Consider the following 27,168-nt stretch of genomic DNA (forward strand, 5'->3'; position numbering starts at 1 on the left):
TATTATTGCGAACTATCGCACCTAACCAATTAAGGACAAGTTATGGGCCACCATGCACGCCCATTTTAATTTACAGCCTATTCTTCCCGTTTATACTATTTCTAAAACGACCCTCCTCTTCCTCTTCTGCATCACATCACGTGACAATATTATCTTCCGGTTCATGCTGCGGTTCCGTAACGTGTCGTCACTGGGCATGTGCCGCTGTTGGTCGGGGCATCATGGCGGTGCCGTGGAGCCTGTGCTGGAGGAGCAGTGCTGGAGCTGCTGTACTGGACTGGTGTTGTGGGATCAGCAGAAGAGCTTTCACACACACGGCTTCAGCTGGCAGAAGAACCGCGTCTTCCTCCGCTTTGACACAGGTAACGCGATCACGCTGATGATGATGATGAAGGTCACCGGTGTGAGCCGATGAATGACAGATCACTGCCTTACATGATCACATCAGGTTTGAGATGAGGATGAGTGCGAATGTCTGGCGCTGTAATAAAGGGTCTTAGATCAGATGATTGCAGGTGTGTGCAGAACTCCTGCCTGAACTCTGTGTTAAAGGTCATGAACTCGTGCATTAGAGACTCACTGCTCAGTGTTGCATGCCATTCAATGTCACTGGTACACAAGATTGTTGCACAGGAAGTTTTGTGAACTTGTGTAAGTTGTGTTGGCAAATGTTAAGACACTATATCCTGAGCACAGTTTGTGTTTTGATGGCTGTTGCACAACTTTCAGCTTTATATGATATGGTTTTTATGTTTTTCAGGTTTTATTCCGGCAGGGCCCTGTACATAATTCTGTACATAATTTTAACAAACCAATGATCCTAGCAAGGTATGTCAATGTCATGGATAATAAATGTGCACTACTAGTTAGTACAAATGTGTATAGTTACACTGGGGCTAGTTGTCACACAGGGAAGGTGTAACATGGACTATAACAAAAAAACTATTAGGGTCAAAGTCTAGTTGCATAATGTTATGAGTATTACTTATGACAGTTTCAGTTAGCCAAAATATTTGTGCTTTTTTTTTTAAATGCAATTATTAAAACAAAACTATTTAGTTGCTGTTCAGAAGTTTGAGGGTAGCAGGATATATATTTTTCTCTTTAAATACATCAATAGTTTTAGTAACAGTAAAGACATTTAAATTTTTATAAAAGATTTGTTTAAAACAAAAATTAAGCAGCACAACATTTCAATATTGATAGTAATTCAAAATATTTCTTGAGCAGCAAATCAGCATATTAATGATTTTCTGAAGGATCGTGACACACAAGACTGGAGTAATTAAATGAATGACATTCTACTTAAATATAGTCATTTATATTATTTACATTTAAAATATATTCAAATAGAAAAAGGTTATTGTGATGTACATAAAATAACTTCATATTATTATATAAATTCTCTCTCTCCACATATATATATATTCGCCCCCAAAAAATTGCAGTTGTGTAAATGGGTATAGACATTACATATAAATTATGTGCTGGGCAACGATTAGTCGCATCCTAGATAAAAGTTTGTTAAATAATATATGTGTGTGTGCTGTGTGTAATTATTTTGTATATATAAATACACACATATGCTTGTATATATTTAAGAAATATTTGCATGTATATACTGTGTATATATTTATACATAATTTATATTATATATATATAATGATTTTTTCTTAAATATATACATGCATGTGTGTGTATTTATATACACAAAATAATTACAGCACGTGAGCACACACACATGTATTATGTAACAAACTTTTATCTTGGATGCGATTATTCGCGATTAATCATTGCCCTAAATGGGTGATTAGGTAAAATGTATTTATACTACCCCTTTCAAAGTTGCAAAGACGTTAAACAGACTACATTTTAAGTACATACATAATTTACATATAATACATATGTATAATATGTAATTTCAAGTACATTACATCATTTTAATTGTACATTTTAAATACATTAAAATACTGACTTTCAAAAATAAACCAAACCTAAGTGTCAGTTTGTCAACTAGCCCTGCCCTCCCTTATTTATAGATTCATTCATACATGCACATTGCTTTTTTTTTTTTTTTTTTAATAACTAGAAACATGTTTTTTAATTGTGTTTATTGAATCTTTTTTCCATGTTTGTGTCTCAGGCACAGGTATAGATGTCTGTACTCAACACCACGGGTGTGTTGCAGCATACACAGTGATGCAAAGTTAAAAGATCCTTTCTCACTCGCACAAAAGGACTTGCAAGATTTATACGAAGACATAAAAAAGGTACAGCAAGAAAACTGCATAGTACTACATAGCAGTACTTCATAATTTCTCTGGGATGTTTTATGCTGTTCTATACTCAAACTGACCTTCTGTAATGTCTGTTCAGCAGCTGCTGGTGTCTAAAGCCGAGCTCAAAGCACTCTGTGATTACTACTTTGATGGAAAGGGAAAAGCCTTTCGACCAATGATTGTGATCTTGATGGCTCGAGCTTGTAACGTCCACAGCAATAAAGAGGGGTGAGAAAGCACTTCAGTGCTGTGTGTGTGTGTGTGTGTGTGATGCATCAGTCAGTGTTAATAAGGCACATCTGATGTCCTCAGGGTTCTGCTTCCGGCGCAGCGCTCCATCGCTATGATCTCTGAGATGATCCACACTGCCAGCCTGGTGCACGATGACGTCATCGATGACTCGGACACAAGGCGTGGGAAAAACACCATTAATAAATTGTGGGGAGAGAAAAAAGTGAGTAACTCGTCTGATTATAAAACACATCGGTGGTTTTCTGCTGTTTATCACACATTTTGGTACTTTGTTGATGTCTAATTTGAAATCGGAAGGACAATCAGTTGGGAACTATGGAAGCTTGTTTCTACCAGGCATTATTAATAATAATAATAAAAAATAAAAAAAACATATTTGTGAAAGTTAAATTTTTTTTCTTCAAAATCGAAAGTTTAACCCCTGTTTTCACAAACACGGTGTAAGTCTAGTCCCAGACTAAAATGCTTGTTTGAGCTGTTTTAACTGAGAGCTACATGCACTGACATATCTTCTAAAATGTCAGTTCCATGATTTTGTCTCGAGATGCACACCAGTCATGTTTTTTCTCAGGCACGTTTATAAAAGCTACTTAAAGGGATACTTCACCTCTGGGAAGATGAATGTGTATTTAAAATAGGTCATTTAAGTAGAAGAAATGTGAAGAAATTTTTGAATTTGGAGCTTTCTAGACTGAGAAAAGCCAGAAAATGTATTTTTGGCTTATGTGGATGAAAGACAACAACTCCCAGAATGCACTTGCTTCGCTGCCTTAGGAGGCCACGCCTACCGGTAAGAGTGCGTAGGCTAGCAACAACAATAGCTAGCCTACGTGATGAGTTTGCGAGGGATTAGAGATCGTCCAAAATGTCCGGGATTCGGCTTTTGCGTTCTACAGTCGCCATTCATTCATCATGTTTACAGTGGCGAGCAGGACGAGGCTGACGGCCGCGGGAGAACAGCGCGAGGCCGGTGGCATGATTACTGAGACGCGCCGGGTCTCGCATCTCTCACGGAGGAGCGGGAATTTTTCTTGACAATGGTAAAACGCACATCAACCGATCACTGGTTTAGCGTTCATGTAAACACTACATTCAAATTCACCAATCGGAATGAATTCAGTTAGATTGAAAGGTGTGCATGTAAACAATGAATGGCGACCGCAGAAAGCAAAAGCTGAATCCCGTACATTTTGAACGATCTCGCCCGCCGGACAAGTCCGGGGAAAGGAGGATGGTTACTTACTCAGCTTTCTCCTACTATTCAGCTTTCTCCACAGAACAAGAGCCTGCTAGCTTAGCTTCCAAAGAAAGACGGCTGACACTGTGTACATTCTGTGAGTGAGATCCCACCCTGTATGGGCGAGCTGAAAACATGCGGAACAACGCCATCTACTGGCTGTAGTCTTTAGCCTCTGTCCAGAAAATCCTCCGATGACGCAAAATGACGATATTTGCGTCATCGGAGGATTTTTTCCAGACAAAAAATACATAAATCTCTTGTCTCAGGGGGATATGAGGATGGAAAGCATGGCAATTCGAAAATACTACAGGTTTTCTACTAATACAAAGCTTAATGCTAAATCCTGAAGTAACCCTTTAAATGTCTTAATTGAACTAAGGCCTAATCCTGGTTTAATCTAAGCCCTGTCTGTGAAACCGGGCCTATATCTTGCTATTCGGACATTATATAACTCGCAATTGCGAGTTAATCTTACATTTCAGATTGGTGGTTTTCAACTGTTGGTCACACATTTTGGTTCTGTGTTGATGTCTAATTTGAAATCTGAAAAAATCAGTTGAGAATATGCAAGCTTGTTTCCGCCAGGCAATAGAAACTAAACATAATTGCGACGATTCTGACTTTCCTTCTTGCAATTGTGAGTTCATATCTCACAGTTCTGACTTTTTTTCTCGCAAGTCGGACTTTATAACTCGCAATTGTGAGTTTCTCACAATTCTTAGAAATAAAGTTGCAATTCTGAGAGGCATTCTGACTTTATTTTTTGCAATTGCAAGTTTAGATCTCTACATTTCTAGAAAAGCCAGCACTGCGAGATATGAATACACAATTCTGACTTTTTTCTTGCAGTTGTGTTTATATCTCACAGTTGGCTTTTTCCCCCTCATAATTGTGAAATATAAACTCGCAGTTGAGAGAGAAGTCAAAAAAGTTGCACTTACCTTTCTTGGCAGAAACAAGCTTCTATAGAGAATTGAATAATGTTGTTATTAAATATAAATATATTTGTCTCTGTAATTGTTAGGCTATCCTGGCTGGAGATTTCATTCTGTCTGCAGCCTCCATGGCGTTAGCGCGTATCGGGAACAATACAGTAGTTTCTGTGCTGTCACAAGTCATAGAAGACCTTGTACGAGGTGAGTCTCCACAGATTTATGCACGAGACTTGTTTTATACAGTGGACCTGTTATTTATGTTTTTCACTGATAAATTCCAGGTGAATTCATGCAGCTAGGGTCTAAAGAGAATGAAAACGAGAGATTCAAGCACTACCTCGAGAAAACCTTCAAGAAGACTGCAAGTCTCATTGCAAACAGTTGTAAGGCAGTATGTACGTTCCCTTTTAACAATAATAAGATGAAGTTCAGAGCTGAAAGAGAAGTTGAACACCAGCATTATTTCTTTTGAATTTTAGGTGTCAATTTTGGTGAATTCTGATCCTGAGGTGCATGAGATAGCCTATCAATATGGACGAAACGTTGGCATTGCATTCCAGGTAATTTTTTAATTTATTTGTGAAATGCTATTTTCACTTGGTTTAAATAGCATCTAGTCTATCACTATTTACACTTGCTATAATAGCATTTAATTTTATAAAGCATTTAATTTACACAGTGTAAATAGAGTCTGTCATTAGCCGCTTTCCGACGGGAGGAACCTTTTCACAGTTCCTAGAACTATTGGCTATAGTACCCGGATGTCGGCGTGTTCGCACCGCAGGAACTAGGAACGATTTTAGTTCTAGGAACTCCATTTGTAGGAACTAATTTAGGTCCTACTTCGGAGTAGGGTCTAAACCAGCACTATAGGAACTACCCGTGACGTTAGTGTACGCTGATTGACCGAGCGCACGCGGAACACCAGCACCTGCCATTTTTAAAACAGCTAGAATGTAAACACAGATTATAGCCTATATATTTACTCCAGAAACTAACTATACAAACATGGAAAACAGTGATAGATGGGTCTCTAAACATTTAAGCTGAAGAGAAAATCCAACGCAACTTTGAGGGGACCAAGCCAAACATGATTTATCTGCCCAGCTAGCAACACTGGACATCAACCACACGGCATAGCTAGGCTAATAACCTTTTTTCATATACTGTCTACTTTCTATAACAGTTCTATCTAATAAGATATTAAACAGTACTGTTAGACAGATTGCTAACTAATAAACACAGAGAATGCGAGCATTGTTTGCTCTAGCGTTCTCAGCGCCGCCAAAATAAAGGTCCGTCACGCCGTCAAAATAAAAGTCACCGTGCTTGCGTCACTCCCTTACCCCTCCTACCAGTTCCTATGGCCACTTGGCCAGTGTGAACGCAAACAGCAAAACCGAGTTTGGGGGAGAGTAGTTCTTAGAACTGTTTAGAAGTGTGCAGTTCCTAGAACTAAGTTCCTAGAACTACTTGGTCGGAAAGCGGCTATTGTTTGCATGTTAGTTGTAAGGCCGGTGACACACTGGATGCAAGCAAAAATGTAAGCGTCTCAGCTGCGTGGCGTGTCCATTTTTAATTCGGCTCCCATGTTAACAGGTTAGAGCTTGCACACTGCCTGCGTGAGACACGCGTCTCAGGCGACGCGCGGAAAACGCGTGCATGCTAGAAATAGAACCGACGCCTATTTTTCACGTGACACGCAAGCGTGTTGGAAGCGTTTCCAGGCAAAATAGAATAGGAAAATATGTTTATATGTCATTTTGTACACAAATACATATTAATTAATGACATTTTGATGTTTGAAAGTCTATAGGTTGACATAAATTCAGATATAAATGTAATAAAAAAAATAAAAAAAAATAATTGATTTTCAAATATTGCACCTGTCAAACATAGTCTATTTTGCCGTCAATACTGTTGACGGTGTCCTTTATCAGTAGGCTTTATATATCCCATTATTTTTGCCTATACATATAATTTCATGTCATTTTATTTTTTAAACATTCGGGTCATGGTGTCCAATACAGAGGTCATAGCATAACATATGAATAAAATATAAATTTTTTCCCCATTTGTTTCTTATGCTCTTAACAATGTGATTACATGAAAAAAACATGACACACTACAATAACAACGTAGTGTATTCTGAGTGATGGTCCAACATCAGATAGGCTAAATAAGCTCTTTAAAGCTACACAAATTTGTAAATGTTATTGAAATAAACAGACAGCCCACACCCATTTTTCGGATTTTGGAAGGTGTGTGTGAAAAAAGTTGAAATTGTTGACGTGAAGCCTGAGCCTGAGCCTGGTCTGTCGGCGGCCTCCCCATGTCACCAACAGCAGCAGCAGCGCGTCAGGCACGGTTCTGGTGTGTAAAGACACAGAAAACGCCACGCAGCTGCCGCGCAGCTGACACGCAACAGAAACGCCACGCTCACGCCACGCAGCCAGTGTGTCACCGGCCTAATGCAGTGGTCAGTGATCTCCAAGTTAACAATGGTTCTTTTGTTGCAGTTACAAATGCAGGAAGTAATTGAAGTTAATTATGAATTATAACAGAAACTTCAGCAGCAGAAGTTTCTTCTGGATAGTGATGCACCAGAAACTGAAAATTCTGGGCTGAAACTGAAAATTCACGATGCACTTGGCAAAATTGAAATGGTCATTTAGCCGAAAACCGAAGATTTTATTTAATTTAAAATTAATCATATTTGTTTAATAATAAACGTTGTACAAACAGCGTTTTTTGTATAAAATTTTAAATAAAATAAATTGTTTCTACTAGGGCTGGGACGATACACCTATTTCCCGATTTGATACTATCACGATACCTGGGTGCCGATACGAAATGTATTGCGATTTAAAAAAAAAAGTTTTTTATTATTATTATTATTATTTAATTTTTTTAACACTAGACCATGGGGAAAAGTTAAATCATTCACTTATACAGACTGTACATGATGTATAAGACGAATCATATTTACAAAAACAATTCATCATATTTTTCTCAACTTTGTTTCAAACAACTTTCTGACTTGTTTCAGAATCATCATACAGTACTACATTCTCTTTAATAAATGATTCAATAACAAATACATTTTTTAACAGTCACTTGTGAAACAATGTAATCGATAAATGCGTTATTTTAACGCTATCATAGACATCAGTGTTTATATTTGAACTTTAAACTTTTATCCCAGTACTTCTATGATGATTTGAACTTTGATTATTGATTATGATTATTGTATCGCATATATAATAATTCTATGAGGAAAAGACTGCTGTTTCATGACTTCTCTCTCTGGGTCAGCGGCAGCGCCAACACAGATTTGAATGTTGCGATATGAGTTTAATAGACAGACGAATTGAAAGATCGCGTGGGTGTTTGAATCAAGATCACAGGCTTTTAAAGATGAATCATGCAGCTCTACTGTCTTATCTCTCTCAGTATATGAGTAGCGCGAGGGCTTTCAGTGCTTTCAGTCTCGCGTCTCTTTCCACTTGAAAGGGATGTTATGTCACTCAACACTCAAAGATAACAACACATTTCATCCTCTGTTGGAATGAAAGTGGCTAACTTCGGTCAACCTCGTCTATAAGCAAGGACAAAAATAAAGCAATTTAATTTGAATTAATATCGATTCTGTAATAAAAAAAGTGATTTTAAAATTGCGATACCTAGGTGAATCGCTTTTTTTCTCCCAGCCCTAGTTTCTACTCAAATTTGCTGGTGAAATATAAACATTTAAATGATTGTAATTTTTTTTTCATGACAGATTTATTTAAACATATTAAAAGAATGAAGACAACAGGTTAAGTAAAAATGTATTTAATATGTAATGCAGTGCATGCATTTAGAAAAATGCTCTCTTGAGCTATTGCCGAAATTACATTTATTGTTTGAATTTCATGATAAAATTGACAGAATTTGAAAATCGAGAAGCTGAAAATTGCTGTTTCGACTAAAAACTGTCTGGTTCTTCCAGTTAAAGCTGCAGTGTGTCATTTCTTTCAGTAGCAACACTAGAAGTAAAGGCGAATAAGTCTCAAACACTTCACCCTGTCGTCGCTCGCTCAGACAGCTAGTCAGATAGATTTCAGTTCTGTTAATAGTACAAAAAAATGTTACGCTGCAACTTTAAGCAGTAAAAATATGGGCCAAACATTTAGGTAGTGGCTGCATATTTTAATAAATCTGTGCTGTTATCATTACAGGTCACATTGGTTTTATCTTGAATTATTATGTTTAAAGTAAAATACAGCTTAATTGTCTTTTTCAGCTTGTGGATGACATTCTGGACTTCACGTCCTGTGCAAACCGCCTGGGGAAGCCGTCAGCCGCCGATCTCAAACTGGGTCTGGCCACCGGGCCCGTTTTGTTTGCTTGCCAACAGGTACGACAGCTGAATGCATCTGTGCTCTGCTCTCACAATATGACGTCACGTCCCTGAAGTACAGAAAGGGGAATCAGGTCTAATGGTTGACTTGGTTTATTACAGCCATAAACTTAATTGTAAAACAGTTTGGATTTTCTAAAGACCTTTCACTCTTCTTTCTCTGTTTAGTTTCCTGAGCTGCATGCAATGATAATGAGGCGCTTCAGCTCTGATGGAGATGTGGATCGAGCCTGGCAATATGTCCTGAAGGTGAGGAGGATTTGTGTTGTATACATGTGAATCTCATGAAAACATGTCTAAGGGCTGGTTTCATAAAACACTAAGACTAGTCTTACAAGCGATCTTATCTTTTTAAAGGAGACATATCATGCTTTTAAATCGTTCCTTTTTACATATAAATCATACATTTGTAGTCTATATAAAGCGGAACTGCAATGCTTGGGTCTGAATTCCTCATTATTATAGCTCCACAGGCCCCTTTTCTACCCCTTTTCTGATGTGCGTCTGAGAGCAACTCGTTTTGGTGCGGTCTCTTTAAATACAATTGAGTCACTTCATACCCCGCCCCCTCTCCAGGATGCAGAGGTGACACTCGGTTCAACTCCACCCCGTTCGGCCATTTTTGTAGTTTGATAGTAGAGATACGATTATCTAGCGGCACAGAAACGTTTTATTCACACATTATTAACAAAATGTCAACAACGGAAGACTTGTCCAGCCAGCCTTACATGTTCGAGCCAGAGTCGGAGCCGGAGCGAGATGAAAATGAAGACGACGAACCTGCAGAACAACGTCTTCATATGGATGTATCGCAATGGTGTGTTACTGTATTTACACATGAAACTTTGGTCTTCCGACCTTTTACCACCGTGTCGATTTATTTTGATTAATATGTGCGAGGGAGAGAGAGCAAGACAGCGTCTAGTTTGGAAACGGTGAAGTCTTGTTTACACTTTCGCCTGGCTCCGAAGAGAGAGAGTGCGCGCGCGCGACCGAGTCTCTCTCTCTCTGCTCGTTCTTTCAGTTTAACATGCGCCCTGTCACAAGCGCAGCAGTTCATCTACATTAGACGGTGTAATGAAGCGTGTGGGTTACTACATCCAACAACCGAACATTTTGACTTACCCTCTCGTAACTTCTGCATCTTTTAGCTTGGACTACAAAATTGCAGCGAGAAATAAAAATGGCGGATTGCTCGAAGTGTTGGCCTGGAAGTCAATGTCCTTATTTGGCAGTTCCGCTGCAAATACTGTGACGTAATAGTTCACAAAACGTCATAGATAACAGAAAAATCTGAACAGGTTGAAAAATAAGGCCAAAACAGAATATAAAGATATCAACGAAGCACCTGAAGAGAATAATTTCAACTTTTCTGTTCTAAACACTCCAAATATACAACAAAATGCATTTAAGGGCTAAAAAAGTGGATTTAGCATGATATGTCCCCTTTAAGTCTTACTAGTCTTATCATTTTGATACCAAAAAGTAAGACTCGATTACCCCTAACTAACTGCTAGTTGGTCATACTAGTTCTCAAGACACAGAATAACATTTTATATATATATATATATATATATATATATATATATATATATATATATATATATATATATTATTATACACTGAAATTTTTCATTCATCCAATTAAAAAAAAAAATAGGGTAATTGTTTACATCTATATTTTATAACTTGAGCCAATGAAAAATAAATAACTTGCCTTAACCAATATTTTCTATGTCTATGAAAACTATTTTATAAAACTTGGCACAAAGTATATTTTTCTTGTTGAAGAAAGTCAATTAATTTAAATTCTGTTTTTGATCTAAACAAAAATATATAGATTTAATCAACAACAACAAAAAAAAATCTCATTTAAGAAATATGTATTAGACATTATTTGTTTTCTCCAATCAAATAGATATAGATTTAATTATACAATTATTTCTCATTTTTAAAAATACAAGTTAATAGAAATTATTTTTTTTAAACAAACAAAAAGATATGGATTTAATTGAACATGTATCCCATTAAGAACACTTAATATTTAATCTTGTCCAAAATCTAATAAAAAAAATACAAATCATTTTCATTACATCGATATTTATTAACTTATTATACATTACTTCCACACATCCAGAATTTCAGTGCTCAAGTGTCAGATTTTCAACTTCTAAGAGCTGGCAAACATTGACCGTAGAAATCAACAGCCTTAACCGAGAACAATGCAGTGAATTAGGGAAATGTGACAATCTCTCAGTTCATCACTACTAGAAATGCAGCTGAAGTCAGTATCTCACTATCTCTGTCGTCATTGTATTTTATGATGCTACAAATTATATCCAACTGTAAAAAAAACATTGTTGAAAAGTCAGGAATTGGAATGGAAGTACAGAGTTGTTGCTATACACCGTCCCATTTCGTCTCATTGGTGTAAACTGGCAGCTTTCAGAACGCTGCAGCGCGTAGCTTTGCGTAACGCCGGACCATAGCCAGCCACTCAAACATGACATCATTTACGGGAGTAAACTGGGATGTGTGGGAACCCTGAATGAAGCTCTATTGTAGAGCTGGTCATAGAGCCTCTTGACTTTGTTGGTCATGCCTTTTGAGTCCAGCTCCATGATGACTTTCTGGATATATTCAAATGTCTTGGGATATTCCAGACTGAAGGCATAAAGAAGGCCCAGGAGAATGGCAACAGCATTTGCGACAGACAGCAAGTCGTTCAGAACCTCTTGTTCCTCAAGTATGATGCCAATGTTTGTGGGTACAGCATGTGCTTCTCTGATGACGTAGATTGCCATGCTTTCTTGCTGAAGACTTTTTTCAGCCTCTTCCTTCTCTGACAGACCCTTCTCTGAGGGTAAACAATCTTTATCACAATATACGTTATCAGTTGATATTATAATCATTACAATGTGATTCAATAGTGTGTCAACCCTATTAACGCCACGAAAAAACGCGGCTTTTTTGTTTTACCGCCCCCCAGTGTCCTCTGGCTAGTACTACACTTTTTTGAAAACCAAACAACATCAACCGATTGGCGCCAATGCAGCAATACTAATACACATACAAGCCATAAATAAATGACCATTGTGTGTGTCGGCAGTCACAACTGTTAGCTAACGTTACCATTAATCACACGTGTAGGCCAGTCCCTTTACATGTAGCTCATTCACTTAAGTTAGTTGTTGATCAGGTTAACTTCTACGGTTTTAACGTTATTCTTAAGATGCTGACTCGAGATACGTTCAATGATTAAATGTTCACGTTAATTACCATTACCAAAATCAAAATAAGCCACGGGTAAACTTATGTTCCCTTTTGCATTTGGTCAGGAATTGATTAACGTCGACATATTAACGTTAACTTACCTAGTGTAAACTAAGCGAGCTAACACCAAAGTTAACATTTTCAAACTAACGTACATACTTATCTACCAGAGAAAGGCAGCAGAGCAACATGTCTGGCATAAAATGTACAGGCTACTTAATACAGCAGCACATTTAAATGATTGTTTGTTTCACTTACTTCAGTTTATCCGCGATGCCGATGATTCTCTCCGGTGCAGGAAAGTGATCCACGGAACGTAGACTTGAAGAGCGGTCTGGTGACTGGTCGAGATTTGTGTTTAATGCCCGTGCGCTGGCCTGTGTGTAACCTTGAAATTGAACATTCTACTAAACAAATATTTCTTAGTTGAGCTCTTAATGAAAAATATTTATATTTAACAATGTTTTGAATGAAAAAAATATTACCTGAAAAATAAAACAAATAAATGAATAGAATTGTAATTGTAGAATTGAATTCAAGTCAAATTAATCGAAAGACAAATTATTAATTGCATGAGGTACTTACCGCTTGAAAACCTTTATTCATGTGTACATGCATTCATATAAGGCATGTACAATTACAATTAAATATTTGAAATTACACATTTTGCAAATATGCTAAAAAATCGTCAATTTGGTCAAAGCTGCCTGGATCCGACCGTTGGTTGTTGACTTTGATTTCCGTCCACTGCTTTTTTTGGGGTGGTGACCCGTCCACTCCTGCACTGTCCTGTTGAAGGAACAGACATAATCATGTAATGCTGACCAGATTTAATGAGTGATTCTTAAAGAAAATCTAAAGAAAAATTGCTTCTACCATTTCGATATGAGGCATCTGAATTGAAAAGGATATGATTCGCATCCCATATTAAATTATTAAAGTATTTAGTTTCCAAATCTTAGTAAAATTGAGAGATAGGAGGGTCTAAGTTACCAATGCTCTTTTCCGGGTCGGCTGGGACCTGGGCTGAAGTCTGTTCCGGTTCGGTTCTGAAGTGGTTATCTGAGGGGCCGGATGGTTGTAGCGCCTCAGTTCCACACACAGTTTTTGTGGAGGTGCCTGACACAGACCTGCGTTGTCCTGTTGAGAGAACAAATATAATCATTCAGTGCTGGGCAGGTTTAATGGTGGCTTCTTAGACTACATCTAAAGGCGTATCTTTTTTTTATCATTTTGAAATATAAAAGGATGTTAAATTGAGGATCTAGAACACATAGTAGCATATAGTTAAAGACAATGTTTACTTGTTTGAATACATTTTTAAAATAAGTAAAAAAAAAACAAGAGATATAAGGGACTTACAAAAGCTTCAGGGCACAGGTGCTCCCTTTTGGATATTCTTCTGCCTCAGCAGCTCAGGGTTTTTACGATCTCTCCTCTCAGAGATCTTGTCTGGCACCTTTGAGGAAGCCTCTGGTGGTGGTAGAGACTGGATGGGTGTTTCTAAAGCGGCCTTTTTCAGATGTTTTGTCAAATGTTCAGGGATCCTGAGTTTTCCTCTTTTTTGGGACCCTATGGGCACAGGTGCTTCCTTTGGGGACTCAGCAGGCACAGATGCTATCTGTGGCTTTTTCTGCCTCCAATTTCTCCTCTGGTCCATGGCCCTTGTTGCATCAGAGAAACTTGAGTGCTGAACTTTCTCTGATGAATCCCTGAAGACTAGGGATGAGGTGAGGTCCTCTTTTTTAGCACTGGGAGAGTTCTGCTGCTTCCACTGCCTCGTGGTCTTCAGTTCTCCCTCCTCATATTTCCCATCTGAGAAGCCGGAGTGCTGGGAATGAGCCTTCTCAAATGCATCACTGAAGACCAGGGATGTGGGGCATGATGTTTCTCCTTCCTCCACTGTTTCCCACCACTGGTCTGAGATGAGGTCCTCATACTCAGGATACTCAGATATGGGGTCTGAAACTTCCATTATCACCCACCAGCGCCCCGCAGCAAGGGGCGTAGTGAGCTCATCTGACAATTCAGTAGATGAGGACTGCTCTGCACTCTCAGAAATGGTGGGAATGGTTGACATACTCGAAAATGAACTAGAAGTGAACAATACTTTTTACAACTTATATCTGTGAAACACTAGAAAGAGAAAGGGAAGAGATGATTTGAGTAAACATACAGTACAAGAACCTGAAAGCTTGTTGTCCTAAGCCCAACGTAAACTTATGTCGTCCGCATTCTGAAATTTTTGTCATGTAAAGTTCTACAGACATCTGTGTGTAGCCTGATTTTTGTGTTTGACCTCCTTAAAAATGCATTTAAAATGAACAATGAAGCTAAAAAAAGTTAATTGTTATTTTTTATCAGTTTCCCTACTAATGTGCATAACTCAGATGCACATAATGTAAATGTATATAGTAATTTTTTATTATGCCCGGTTGTCGAGTCAAATTTGATTGATTACACGAATCAGCTTAAAGCCAATAAGCTTTCAGTATCACTTCAGTGTCATCAGATCTGCTATCGTTATGTCAATGAAATATAAATTAACACAAATTATATATACTGATTTGATTTGATCATTTTTGATTTACATATCATCCTCTCATTTCCACACAAATCACCAGTGTAGCCTACCATGCCTATTTATTTATCTAAATATAGCTACAGCAAATCGAGACAATAACATTCCACAGTTTAGATTAAAGAAAAGAAAAGAAATTAAAAGATTAAAGAAAAGATTAAAATTCAGATCCCCAAACCCTGTGTAAAAAGCATACTCACACAATCGCCGACTCGCTACAAGAAGAATAAAGCCGCTGCACTGTTTATACTCACGATCATTATGACGTCACAGTCGACCACACGAGTTTGTGAGGGATGGGAGACCTAGGCTGTTTCGTTGTATTAAAAGTGAACATGCAATACAAAGAAATACTGACTTAGCTTTTTTAATTCATGATTGTTGTTGATACAAAAAATAGCGCTGTTTAATATTTATTTTTAGCATTTGCAGCTGGTGCATAAACAGGAGCAAAAGAAGCTGGCATACATTTTATTATTTAAGCACAGACCACTCAACCAAACTTAATCAACAGATTTTACAATAAAAGCCCATTTCTGAAACAGAATATAATTCACAAAAAAAGTTCCTGTTGGCTATCATTGTTTTTCTCTATTTATAACATTAAGCCAACATATCAAAAGAGGAAGAGTGTAAATATCGTATCGTAAATATCGTAAAGAGTCGTAAATATTACATGACTTACATTTTGCTCTATATATCGTCAACGAAAATAGTTCCAAATAAATCTATAAATCGTTGCACATCTTTGAGAAACAGTTTCCCTGACTGAAAACCTTCCATAGCCTAAGTTTAGTGGCTTGAGATGCTCTCTGAAGCGCAGACAGAGGAGTGAAACATAACGATGTTTCTTAAATGATTAAATAATAATATAAAAAAAACTTTTTTTTTCAGCTTTTAAACTATTATTTCCGTTATAATGTATTGATTGAAAAACAGAGATACAATTCTGATTTCAAACATAACGCCGAGTTTATGAAACTCAACGCTGATTAAGAAATAAACCGATGATGCAAATTAAAGGAGAACTCCGGTCAATTTTAACATTGAGCTCATTTTTTTGTAAATTTGGAGTGCTGTCAGTACAGAGAACAACGACAAAAATCGATGTTGCCTACACCGTGTTATCCTCTTTTTAAAATTTGCACCCTGTTGACTTCAATGGGGCAAGTTTTAAACCTTTTAGCCTCTTAACATCCTTGATGTGTCATTACAAGTGCCCAGCCATGTGAGTGATTCCTTTAGAGTGATCACGGGTGAATCTGACTGCAGTAGATGTGAAAGATATGAATAAAAATGATATTTATTCAGCCAGCGCTCATACCTGTATTTACATCCTGTTTTCGGTCAAAGTCCATAGTAATCGATTGTCGAGTTCACGCGCATTGGTTTAGTACCTATAATATATATATATTTTTTGCATTACATTAATGAGAATGGGATTATTTATTATTATTATGATATTGAGTTGGAAAGTTTTGGTGTGGAAATGTTCTATGAGGAAAGTAATGTCATAATGACTTTTTTTTTATCTTCCTAAAATAAGGCTTCATTTTCTTAATCAGTTTGATTTGTGGTGAAATATATGGAGAAAGTAAAACATTTTAAAATATGAATGAAACCTTTTGAAATGTCGATTTATTTTTCAATTTAGAAATACTTTTTGATTTATTTGTTTCTTACACTATTTTAAAACAAACACACACACACACACACACACACACACACACACACACACACACACACACACACACACACACACACACACACACACACACACACACACACACAAAAAAGAATTTCTTTTCCAGATTTGTTTGAATTAATTAATGTATAACTTATCCCGTCATTTTATATGTAAGTGTTACTCCTAGTTAAAAAAATCGGAACCAGTCAAGTTTCTTGGGATTCATCCAACTAGAAGAGTTCCAGAAGCACTGCAGAAGTTTCTATGGTTGGTAAACCTCCTCACTCACTCATCAGCTTTTGTTCTGTGTTCTGGTCCTCAGAGTGACGGCGTGGAACAGACCAACTACCTCGCTCAACACTACTGTCAAGAGGCCATCCGTCAGATCAGCCGCCTGAGGCCGTCGACCGAACGAGACGCTCTCATCCGACTGACCGAGCTGATGCTGCGCAGAGACAAGTGAAGCTGCACACAGACTCACACTCCGGCAGCTCCACCTCTGCAGGGTTTACCGTACTGTAATCGCAGAGCCCTGACCTCCGCCGACCTCTGTGAGAGGGGTCTCACTGGTACAGGAGGACTAACTCTGCGAGATCATTGTAATTCCAGGTGTAGCACAGATGTGCTACTGTCACGTGTGTGTGTATCCGTTACAGACGCTCTCTTAAACATCCGTCCACACTACGAAAGGCCAAACGTCTTTGATTCCACTGTAAGTGCTCAATAACAACCAAGGCCTTAAAGTTCACTGGCTATTTACTTAAATTAAAGAAAGTATTTTTTAAAGTAAACAGCCTGTTTGACTCTTTTTTTTTTTCTGATGAAAAAGAACATTACGTCATTTTTTTTCTCTTACACTCAAGACAGCATTTATTTGATCAATCAAAAATTAAATTTAATCCTTCTATTATATTCCTGTGAACAAAGCTGCATTTTCAGCATCATTACTCCAGTCTTCAGTGTCACATGATCCTTCAGAAATCATTCTAATATGATGATCAAGAAACATTTTTGATAGTTATCAATGTTGAAAACAGTATTTTATAACAATGTGAAAGTCTCTGCTGTCACTTTTGATCAATTTAATGCATCCTTGCTTGGATAAAAGTATACATTTCTCAACAATAAACGTTGACACCAAACTTTAGTTTGGCATGGAAAAAAATAAAATAAAGGTAATTATGACTTTTTAATAGAAACTCAGAATCGCGAGGAAAAAAGTCAGAATTGCGAGATCTAAACTCGATTCAGAGAAGAAAAAAATTAAGATAAGAAAACTCGCAATTCTTACTTTTTCCTAGCAATTCTGAGTCTCAATTGAGAAAGTCACAATTACCTTTATTTTTTTAATTCCATTGAGGAAACAAGTGTCCATATTGAACTGTATTGTATCATTAGTATTTCCACAAAAAAAGTTTAAATAATACTTATATTTCATGTTTTCTTGACAATTAGGAGATCACGTCTAATCCATAGAGGTGCAGAATCTCCACCAGTTTACAATTTAATGCCTGTCTAACAGTAATGGGTTAGTTCATTGCTATAGCAGATTAAACATTATTAATCCAAAACCTGTAAATCTCAGAAAACAGCTCATACAGTATATTTAGTCTGACCGTCAGAGGTCATGAACATTTTGACCCTTCTAATGTTGTAAAGACAATTATTTAGCTCTATTTTGTAGCATTTTATGAAATTCTGTGCTTGTATGGGATGATATAAATTCAAATATGGCTCTACATTCTTCTAAAAAAGTAACAAATAACCAAAAAAATGTTAAATGAATAGACCAAGGTTTTACATAGAATGATTTATTATAAAAGACTGTACAATTAAATTTCAATTAACATTATAAATACAAATTCTGGGCTGAGACGAGCTTCAGCACAGCTGGAATTCAGTTGAACACTTCAAATGTTTCAGTATGACAAAAAAAGTCTCAAGGCATTAGCTTTAAACTCCTGAAATGACTGACAGTGGTCAGAAATCTCTGTACTCGTTTCTCCTAAAACAGCTGAAAGAGTGAAAAATAGACAGAGAAAGGTGTGATTAATGCCAGACCTGAGTCGAGTAACTAGACCAGTTCAGACCGTACTGTACAACACGACACGCCAGTTACTTGTTACAGACCATGGCGCAAAAGAATGAGTCCAGCATTGTAAGAACTGTGATTTGTACTGATTAGAGACCTTTAGATACTTTACAGCTTACATATTCAAGCTATCTACATAGAATTCATGTTTGTTCATTGTAGCAAATACTCTAAAAAAATATTAACATGGAGGGAGACGTTGTTGAAACAAATGAAAAAGTTCTGTGCTTTGCATTCATTAACCAAATTAATAAAGAAATTGATATCGACGTTTCACTAAAGATTAGAGCATAAACATAAGTAGTCTACAAATGCCTATATTTAAAATAAAGTGTTCTGTAAATAATACACAGATGGAAGCTGAATGGAATTTAACGTTTAGGTTACGATACATATTTAGATTTTGTATGCATGCTTTACGTTAAGATTTTGATACACTTTGGGGCAATGGCATGGTGCTTTAAGATAAAACACTGAAATTAATTAGTTGATAAGATGAGTGATGGTTGACTTTCAGTTGGAAATGTCAAAAGAAAAAAGAAAACATGGTGACAATCATCTACTTTACATGTTCACATGATGTATTGACTGTTGAAGATAATGTGATTGACATTCACTACGGAAACCCCACAGGCTAACTTTCATTTTATGTACACTGACTTCCTCCATCCCGTTTGCCCACATCCACCCATCACCACAAAGCAAAGTTCATAGATTTTCATGATCCGCCATTTGTCAGGAACAAACACACGGTTTATACTGTGTTTGGGTATATATGATTAGGTCGAGGCCCGTCAGTCGGCGTAGTGCATGATGGACTCCACGTAGTTCCCGGGAAACAGACCCGTGACGCCGTTGCTCACTCCCTCGAACCAGCCGTCGTCGTTCTTCTTGATGATGTAGATGATGGCTCCTTCCATGAACGACAACTCGTCGTCCTTATCCTTGATGTAGTCGTAGATGGCAACCACTGCAAAGATGAACGTTATTAGTTATTAAAACAATAAGCCACATCAAGAGTGTTATTAGGTAACTATAATATGATCAAAGACACTAATGTTTAATAAATAGCTGTTTTAAAACGAGTATTATGAACCATATAAAAAAATACAAATAGTTACGTTAATAAAATAACAATAAAAATAAAATAATGTCACTACTAATCATTATTATTACTAATAATAATTAAAAAAAACTATTACATGTTGACTTAAAAATATAAATGTTACATACATAAAATAAACGAAACAATGGTAAACATTATTGTTAACCAATACAAATAAACATTAAAAAAAATATATAAATCATTGCATGTTGATTATTTAAAAAAACATAAATGTTACATATGTTAATAAATAAAATAAACAACAAATGGTAGATAAAACCAATTCTAATAATAAAACAATAAAGGTTATTTATGTTACATTCATAAAAATATAACATCCCTAGTTGACTATTATGACCAATATTTTATTTTTATTTTATTAACATATGTAACTATTTGTATTTTTTATAATGTTACTACTACTAATAATAATATTTAAAAAAATAAATCAATTACATGTTGATTTCAAAATATAAATGTAACGTATATATAAAATAAACAAAACAATGGTAAAAATTAATTGTTAACCAATAAAAATAAACAATAAAAATTATATATAAGATTAATAAAAATGTTAATAATAATAATAAACAATATATAAATCATTGCATTGTGATCATTTCAAAAATATAAATGTGACATGTTAATAAATAAAATAAACAACAAACGCTAAATAATAATACTAACTCTAATAATAAAACAATATAGGTTGTTACTTTACATGAATAAAGATTTGTTTCAGATTAAAGGAGAACTCCGGTCAATTTTAACATTGAGCTCATTTTTTTGTACATTTGGAGTGCTGTCAGTACAGAGAACAACGACAAAAATCGGTGTTGCCTACACCGTGTTATCCTCTTTTTAAAATTTGCACCCTGTTGACTTCAATGGGGCAAGTTTGAAACCTTTTAGCCTCTTAACATCCTTGATGTGTCATTACAAGTGCACAGCCAATGTGAGTGATTCCTTCAGAGTGAACACAGTGAGTCTGATTACAGTAGATGTGAAAGAAATGGATAAAAATTATGTTAATTCAGCCAGCGCTCATACCTGTATTTACATCCTGTTTTCGGTCGAAGTCCACAGTAGTCGATTGTCGAGTTCACGCGCGTGATAACCTATGAGTGTAAACTCGACAATCGACTACTTCGGACTTCGCCCGAAAACAGGAAATAAATACAGGTATGAGCGCTGGCTGAATTAACATCACTTTTATTCATTTCTTTCACATCTACTGCAGTCAGACTCACTGTGTTCACTCCGAAGGAATCACTCACATGGCTGGGCACTTGTAATGACACATCAAGGATGTTAAGAGGCTAAAAGGTTTAAAACTTGCCCCATTGAAGTCAACAGGGTGCAAATTTTAAAAAGAGGATAACACGGTGTAGGCAACACCGATTTTTGTCGTTGTTCTCTGTACTGACAGCACTCCAAATTTACAAAAAAATGAGCTCAATGTTAAAATTGACCGGAGTTCTCCTTTAATAAGGTAGATGAAAAACTTCACCCTTCTCCATGTAGATCTTAGGGGCCCACTGAGGGTCTCCGTCTGCATAGGGGTCACTGTACTGCACTACAGCTGCCTCTTCATCTTCATAGTCCACTGGAGGAGGAGGAGGAGGAGGGGGCGGAGCCTCGTCGAACATGGGGATGTCATCAGGGGGAGGGGGGGGCGGTGGAGTCGGGGTCTCTGCAACTGGACACGCGTCACACAACAGTCAGTCAAACGCATTAATAACACGGCTCCAGAGCGGGCATGCGCTTCAGACGCTCTCATGCAGGCCGGTTAGTAGACATGCAAATCACATGACCAACGGTGAATCTGCATAAACACTCGTGTCTGCGGGAGACGCTCACGACGGGCGCTGGATTACATACACACACACACACACATCTATGGATCTAGGGAGATTATTGTGTATGTATGAAGGAATGCACGGATATGAATACTTACCAGATTTAAAATGGAACAGAGAAGTGAAATTTAACAGTCAAATGATGGCAAAATTATGGAATATTGCACATAATAAATAGTATACACACACACACACACACACACCATACATTCAAACTAGAACGCCACTAAAGGGTGTATGCGGATTTGGGGGGGGGGGGGGGGGGGGGGGTTACAGCATGACTTACAGAATAATTTAAATAAGAGTTCTTATTTAAACTTCTTTGTTTAATTCATTTTGTATTGCGATTTCAGTTCGCTTTTAAACGTCTGGTTAGAAATAATGAAATTAATTTTATTCTATTGACAGAAGAGTTGGTATTGTTAACTAAAGCTAAAGGATTTAAAATTGTATTTATGAATTGGGGGTAAAAAGTATTAGATAAAAAACTTAAATGAAAATTAGAAATGTTGTCTTGGCCACAAACTGAAATAAGATTAAGTTGAAGAACTAAAATTACTGACAAAATAAATAAATAAATACAATAAATAATAATCCTGAAATAAAAGTAAATAAAAATAGTAAAAAAAAAAAAAAAAAAATTCAAAGCACATACAACTGCAAAAACACACTAAAAATAAAAAATGAAAACAAAAGTATAAAAATAAAAGCTATTATAAAATACTATAATAGTGTATAAATAATACTCAAATTAAAATTAAAAATTAAAAGTAGGTAGAAAGACAAGTTGTCAGCTTAATACAAATTAATAATTTTCCAGATAATATTTCATAAATTAGATTTGGCTTTAGTACAGTGACTTTAAAAAAATCAATTATTAAAAAAAAAATTATTCAATTATTTAACCAATTATATCATGTGATTGATGAGATTTCTTTAAATAGTAATAAAATATGATAATATTATTTATAATGACACCTAATATTTTTCTAAAACAACATACATAGTTCTTTATACATGAAAATATAATTCTGCCTTTATATTTGAGTGAAATCATATTGTGAATCATATTTTAGGGTCCTTTAAAGTGGTTGAAAACATTCCCTGTTTGAATTAGCTTTTTACACTATTATTTTTATATAATTGTTCTATATATTTAATATAAACATATACTTGCATGGCACATGAAACCAATATGAACTATACTTCATCAAACAATTACTTCCATTTTCCAAACTATCACTTCGACACAAAAAAAATAGCGAACTGACCAGAGGTTGTGCTCATAGTCGACAGTCTGGCTTTGTGAGACTACCTCAAAAACGCCTCACAGTACCAGAATGCATCATGAGAGGGCAGCAAAACACACTCTGTAGGCACTTTAAGACCAAACCTACAATGACAACTTCATCAACTCACAGTATCCTTCTTTCTGAACGATTCAGTGCACTCGAAGTGTCCTTGAGCTAAACGTCTGTCAGCAGTGTGTGAGTTAACCGATGCGGCTGCTCTGATGACTGGCGAAACATTGGGATAAAAGGTTTCAATCCTTCCCATGGTGCATCAGTGTGGTTCAGCCCTACCTTAAGCTTGCTGGGTACAAATCAAACAAAAAGCCATACACAAAAGTAGCCCGTGAAACAGTGTCCAATATCACACGCAGGGCAAGTGTATACGAGGCATGCTTTATCGGCATTGAATATAACCCAATGTAAAACAAACCGTAGAGCAAAACAGACTAAAAACAATGAGCGCCTTTCAAGTACAAAACGTTAAGTTCTTGCCCCAAACAGCCTAGTAAGCCTCTTTAAGGTTACATAAAGCAATAGACACTTATGTAAATGTGACACACTTTTTGTTTTCAGAAAACGCAGGCTTTAGGCGTTAGCAAAGGCTTTATTTCGATCTGTTGTAGTGAACTGAATTATACAATGGCAATGCGCATGCACTCTTTGACCGGCAGTCGCTACGCAGAATGAGCACTGACTACTTCACAAACAGATGGAGATGGAGATGGAGGCATGCAGTGAACCTCTAACACATCCACATGCTAGGGTGAGAAACGTGGCCGTCAGACTTACTGTTTTCCTGAACTCTGGCCACAAAACCTGTGAGTGGGATCTGTGGGGTGAGCTGGGGCATGGGTGGAGGAGGGGGGGCCATACACACTGAACACCACCCAACACACACACACACACACACACACACACACACACACACACACACACACACACACACACACACACACACACACACACACACACATACTTGTTTTTGCTACTGGGTGGGGACACATGACTACATGCAGCCTGGTGGGAACCACCCTTTCTGAGTGGTCTATAGACAAGGCAGAAACTGATCCACACTCCATTTACAACTGTTATAGCAGCTATCACTTGTAATCTTGAGGCTGAGCCCCAGAAGACTGACCTGAAATTTTACCAACTGCTGGGGACCCCGTCAGGTAGAAGGTCCTGGAGGGGACCTGTGACGTAATGTTTTCATATGCTAATTAATGACATCACTGTGTGTGTTTAAAAGGTTACCAATGGGGACCTCACCCCAAACTTCTTAAATTAACATCATACAGATCAACAGGTGCTCCCAGCTACCACTAAGGTTGCCAACCAGTCCGTACTAACCGGGATATCCCGTATTTTGGGCTTAATTTGTGTCCTGTATGTGCCCTCCCTTGACTGCTAACCAGTGACTGATAAAACTGCAGAAGTGCTGATCACTACACCTGTCATCATGCAGTCACAGCCACCCTCATGCAGAATACTTTATCAAAATCAGAATTGTTATCATAACTGTTTGAGGAAGGCTGTATAATCCACTGACAACTTCTCGCTCCCACCTCACTGTAAGCGATGTTTGCGCTAAGACCAATTCTGCCTGTATTCATTTTAGGAAATCAGTTTTGGCAAATACAAACAATGTGATTATTTTTCTTGAGTACAACATCCAGCCGTGCAAGAAAACATGCAATCTACGTTGGACGCGATTAATAAGGTAAGCCATCTTTCACTAATGTTGTAAAATGGAAAGAGAGAGAAAGAAATAACATTTGAGTTGCATATTCTTTTCCTTGGACCTTAATCTTGAATATAAGCACAACTGTTCCATATTTTTCGTTTCTGCAGTAGGCAAACCTAGCTACCACTAATCACATCCGTATTGCAAATACATTCAAATCCAAATCAATTGCATTCAAATAAATTGTTCTTTGACAAAAGTAGTTCTGACTAAACTTTATTTGTCATTTCTCTTATTTGACAAACATTTTGGCTTTGTGCAGCAGTTGAACAGTAGAAATATTGAACACATTTGACTAAAGTTCTTTTGTCTAAACCGACAATAAAGTTTTTGCAAAAACAAATTATTCCATTTTTTTTTAATTTTCAAAAATCATGTTGTGGTGTTAGTTAACTATTTCTTTAACCTAGTCAGAATAACCCAACTCTAGTTTGACACATTAATTGTAATGCACAATGGATTTTTTTTCATTGTGCATTCCAATTAATGTGTCAAACTATAGTTGGGTTATTTTTGTTGGGTTACATGATTTTTGAAAGTTGTCAAAAACAGAGTTATGTTTTTCAAATATACTCTTCAGGTTAAACTCAATTTTCCTTATAACAATTTTTTTTTCAGGAGAAGAGAAGAGAAGAGAAGAGAAGAGAAGAGAAGAGAAGAGAAGAGAAGAGAAGAGAAGAGAAGAGAAGAGAAGAGAAGTCCAAATGCAAAAACTTTAAAGAGATCTCACTGTACAAATACAAGTGCAAAAACTTCTCGAACAAAAACAGCAAAAAATGATCTTTTAGCACCTAGTGCTTGACTTTCCTGAACAAGAAAAACTGACCTGAGACATGATTATTTATTTTTTCTTTTCTCACATTCCCTCTTGAATGCTGCGATTCGGTTCTTGATATAGAACTTGACTGATTCCCAGGTTCTGTGTTTGAGTAATACCGGCGCTGACCTGATGCAGTCTTCACACTGCCTTTTCCCCGGTACCCTGCCAGATGTGATGCAGTCCAATAATTTGTTCTCGACTGCCTTCACCTCCTCTTCTGTCCACTTTCTTTTTGGGCATCTTGACACACCTAAAAATGACAGTAATTTTACCTCAACTTTCAAGAGACAGTGTTTCACCTTACCTTAAAAGGCTGAGTGTAGAGTAAAAAACAGAGGTAATGTACACTAGAACATCTGCATTCAATACCAAGTAGAGGAGTACCAGACATTACTCTTGAGACCTATGAGATTTTACTTTCTGTACAATGTAGCTCCTAGCTAGGTCACCAAGACATAGGTTAATAACAAGAAAATTGTACATTTAACTAGATTAACAGGAGCACTTTAAAACAATCTCCATCACAGATTTTTGAAAATGTGTAATGTAGCTGTATGTGAATGTATACTGACCACACATCATCAATAAAGAAAAAGTTGACTCTGTTTAAGTCGTTTTTAGACTGAATCCTATTTCGCAAAGTTCAGAGGCCACAAGGTAACAAATTCGCATAATGTCTGCCTACGTTCTGCATGGACATCCCACAAAAACTTAAAGCCCCAGACACTATGGGTGCTTGTCAATATCATTCCTCGTTTCCTCGGTCCTCCGTTCTCCATCCTATGACCCAGAAACCAATCGAGTTCAGCCATCTTGTAGGACATCTCAATTCTCTAATTGCACCGCGAGGATCGAGGAGTGAGGAGGCTTCCTGAGGAGTCTTGAGCGAGGATACGTGGGTTTATCCTATGCGGAAGTGTTTTATCGACTAAACGTGACACACTCCTCCCCCTTCAGATATAGTAATTTACCTTTATATTTTCCCTTTGCAGTGTAAATAATGTCATATATTTAAACTGTGCATCTTGCTTTGTTAATAATTATTATGAATGCCTTAAATAACTAACTTTAACAACATATGGGCAGATCCCTTTAGCGCAGCTGATGACGCTTTGAAGTGACGCTTGAGTGGTCAAGAATATTCCAATATTCCTCCTTTGATTCCTCCGTCCTCATTTCCTTTCCTTAAATCCTTCTCTCGCGAGGAAAGGAAGCAAGGAAAGGGAACGAGGATGCAAAAATAAGAAATGAAAAGCACCCTAGAACTCATTTGTGTGGATAACCAATCACAACAGACTGGGCTGTCTAACCAATCAGAGAGCAGAGCAAGTTAGCAGTGCAGTCCTAACTCTTTACCTGAACTTGAAGGACTCTCTCTCTCCTTTGCCGAGAAGGAACATTCTTCTGGAAGATAAAACAAATAACCATTTCAAAATTTTGCTACACTGTAAACAAAAGCTTCAATAATGATGATTATTAATCATCATTATTGAAAAGAAAAGGTTCCAAAAGAAAAGGTTTGACTTTACCTGTAGATGATGAAGGGGCCTGATGACTCGAAGACTTGCTGCCAACTGAAGATTTCTCTGAAGGGAAGAAAATAAGAC

At 36.9% G+C, this 27,168-nt stretch overlaps 3 protein-coding genes across 13 annotated transcripts in view; 1 reads left to right on the forward strand and 2 right to left on the reverse strand.

Moving 5' to 3' along the window:
- Positions 1–27,168, reverse strand: part of LOC307153982 (macrophage mannose receptor 1-like) — an 86,528-nt gene that overhangs the window by 10,033 nt on the left and 49,327 nt on the right. The gene's annotated exons all lie outside the window — the stretch shown is intronic.
- On the forward strand, positions 135–17,440 carry pdss1 (prenyl (decaprenyl) diphosphate synthase, subunit 1). 2 transcript variants are annotated; one of them, XM_079863879.1, is made up of 11 exons: positions 135–362; positions 761–828; positions 2,144–2,270; positions 2,377–2,507; positions 2,592–2,733; positions 4,796–4,907; positions 4,988–5,097; positions 5,186–5,266; positions 8,992–9,105; positions 9,277–9,357; positions 16,972–17,440. In XM_079863879.1, the coding sequence occupies exons 1-11, from the start codon at positions 222–224 to the stop codon at positions 17,110–17,112; spliced, it is 1,248 nt and encodes a 415-aa protein (XP_079720005.1). In that variant the 5' UTR covers positions 135–221; the 3' UTR covers positions 17,113–17,440. The 2 variants fall into 2 exon arrangements, with proteins under 2 accessions (XP_079720005.1, XP_079720006.1); XM_079863880.1 differs by having other exon boundaries at positions 2,380–2,507.
- Positions 18,445–27,168, reverse strand: part of abi1a (abl-interactor 1a) — a 71,774-nt gene continuing 63,050 nt past the window's right edge. For 6 of the 10 annotated variants that reach the window (XM_079863872.1, XM_079863870.1, XM_079863868.1 and 3 more), the window contains 2 exons: positions 21,357–21,545; positions 18,445–19,711 (listed from right to left, as the gene is read on the reverse strand). In XM_079863872.1, the coding sequence (XP_079719998.1) occupies positions 19,536–19,711; positions 21,357–21,545 (365 nt within the window). In that variant the 3' untranslated portion in view covers positions 18,445–19,535. Of the gene's footprint in view, positions 19,712–21,356; positions 21,546–23,786; positions 23,874–27,168 lie in introns of all 10 variants that reach the window. The other 4 variants (XM_079863866.1, XM_079863874.1, XM_079863873.1 and 1 more) reach the window with 1 other exon arrangement.

The sequence above is a fragment of the Squalius cephalus genome (assembly GCF_949319135.1).
Source record: "Squalius cephalus genome assembly, chromosome: 25".
NCBI classification, from domain to species: Eukaryota; Metazoa; Chordata; class Actinopteri; order Cypriniformes; family Leuciscidae; genus Squalius; species Squalius cephalus.

Coding starts and splice junctions, on each gene's coding strand:
- pdss1 (XM_079863879.1), top strand. CDS start 222: ATGGCGGTGCCGTGGAGCCTGTGCTGGAGGAGCAGTGCTGGAGCTGCT. Junction 363..760: donor CTTCCTCCGCTTTGACACAG/GTAACGCGATCA, acceptor TATGTTTTTCAG/GTTTTATTCCGGCAGGGCCC. Junction 2,508..2,591: donor GTCCACAGCAATAAAGAGGG/GTGAGAAAGCAC, acceptor TGATGTCCTCAG/GGTTCTGCTTCCGGCGCAGC.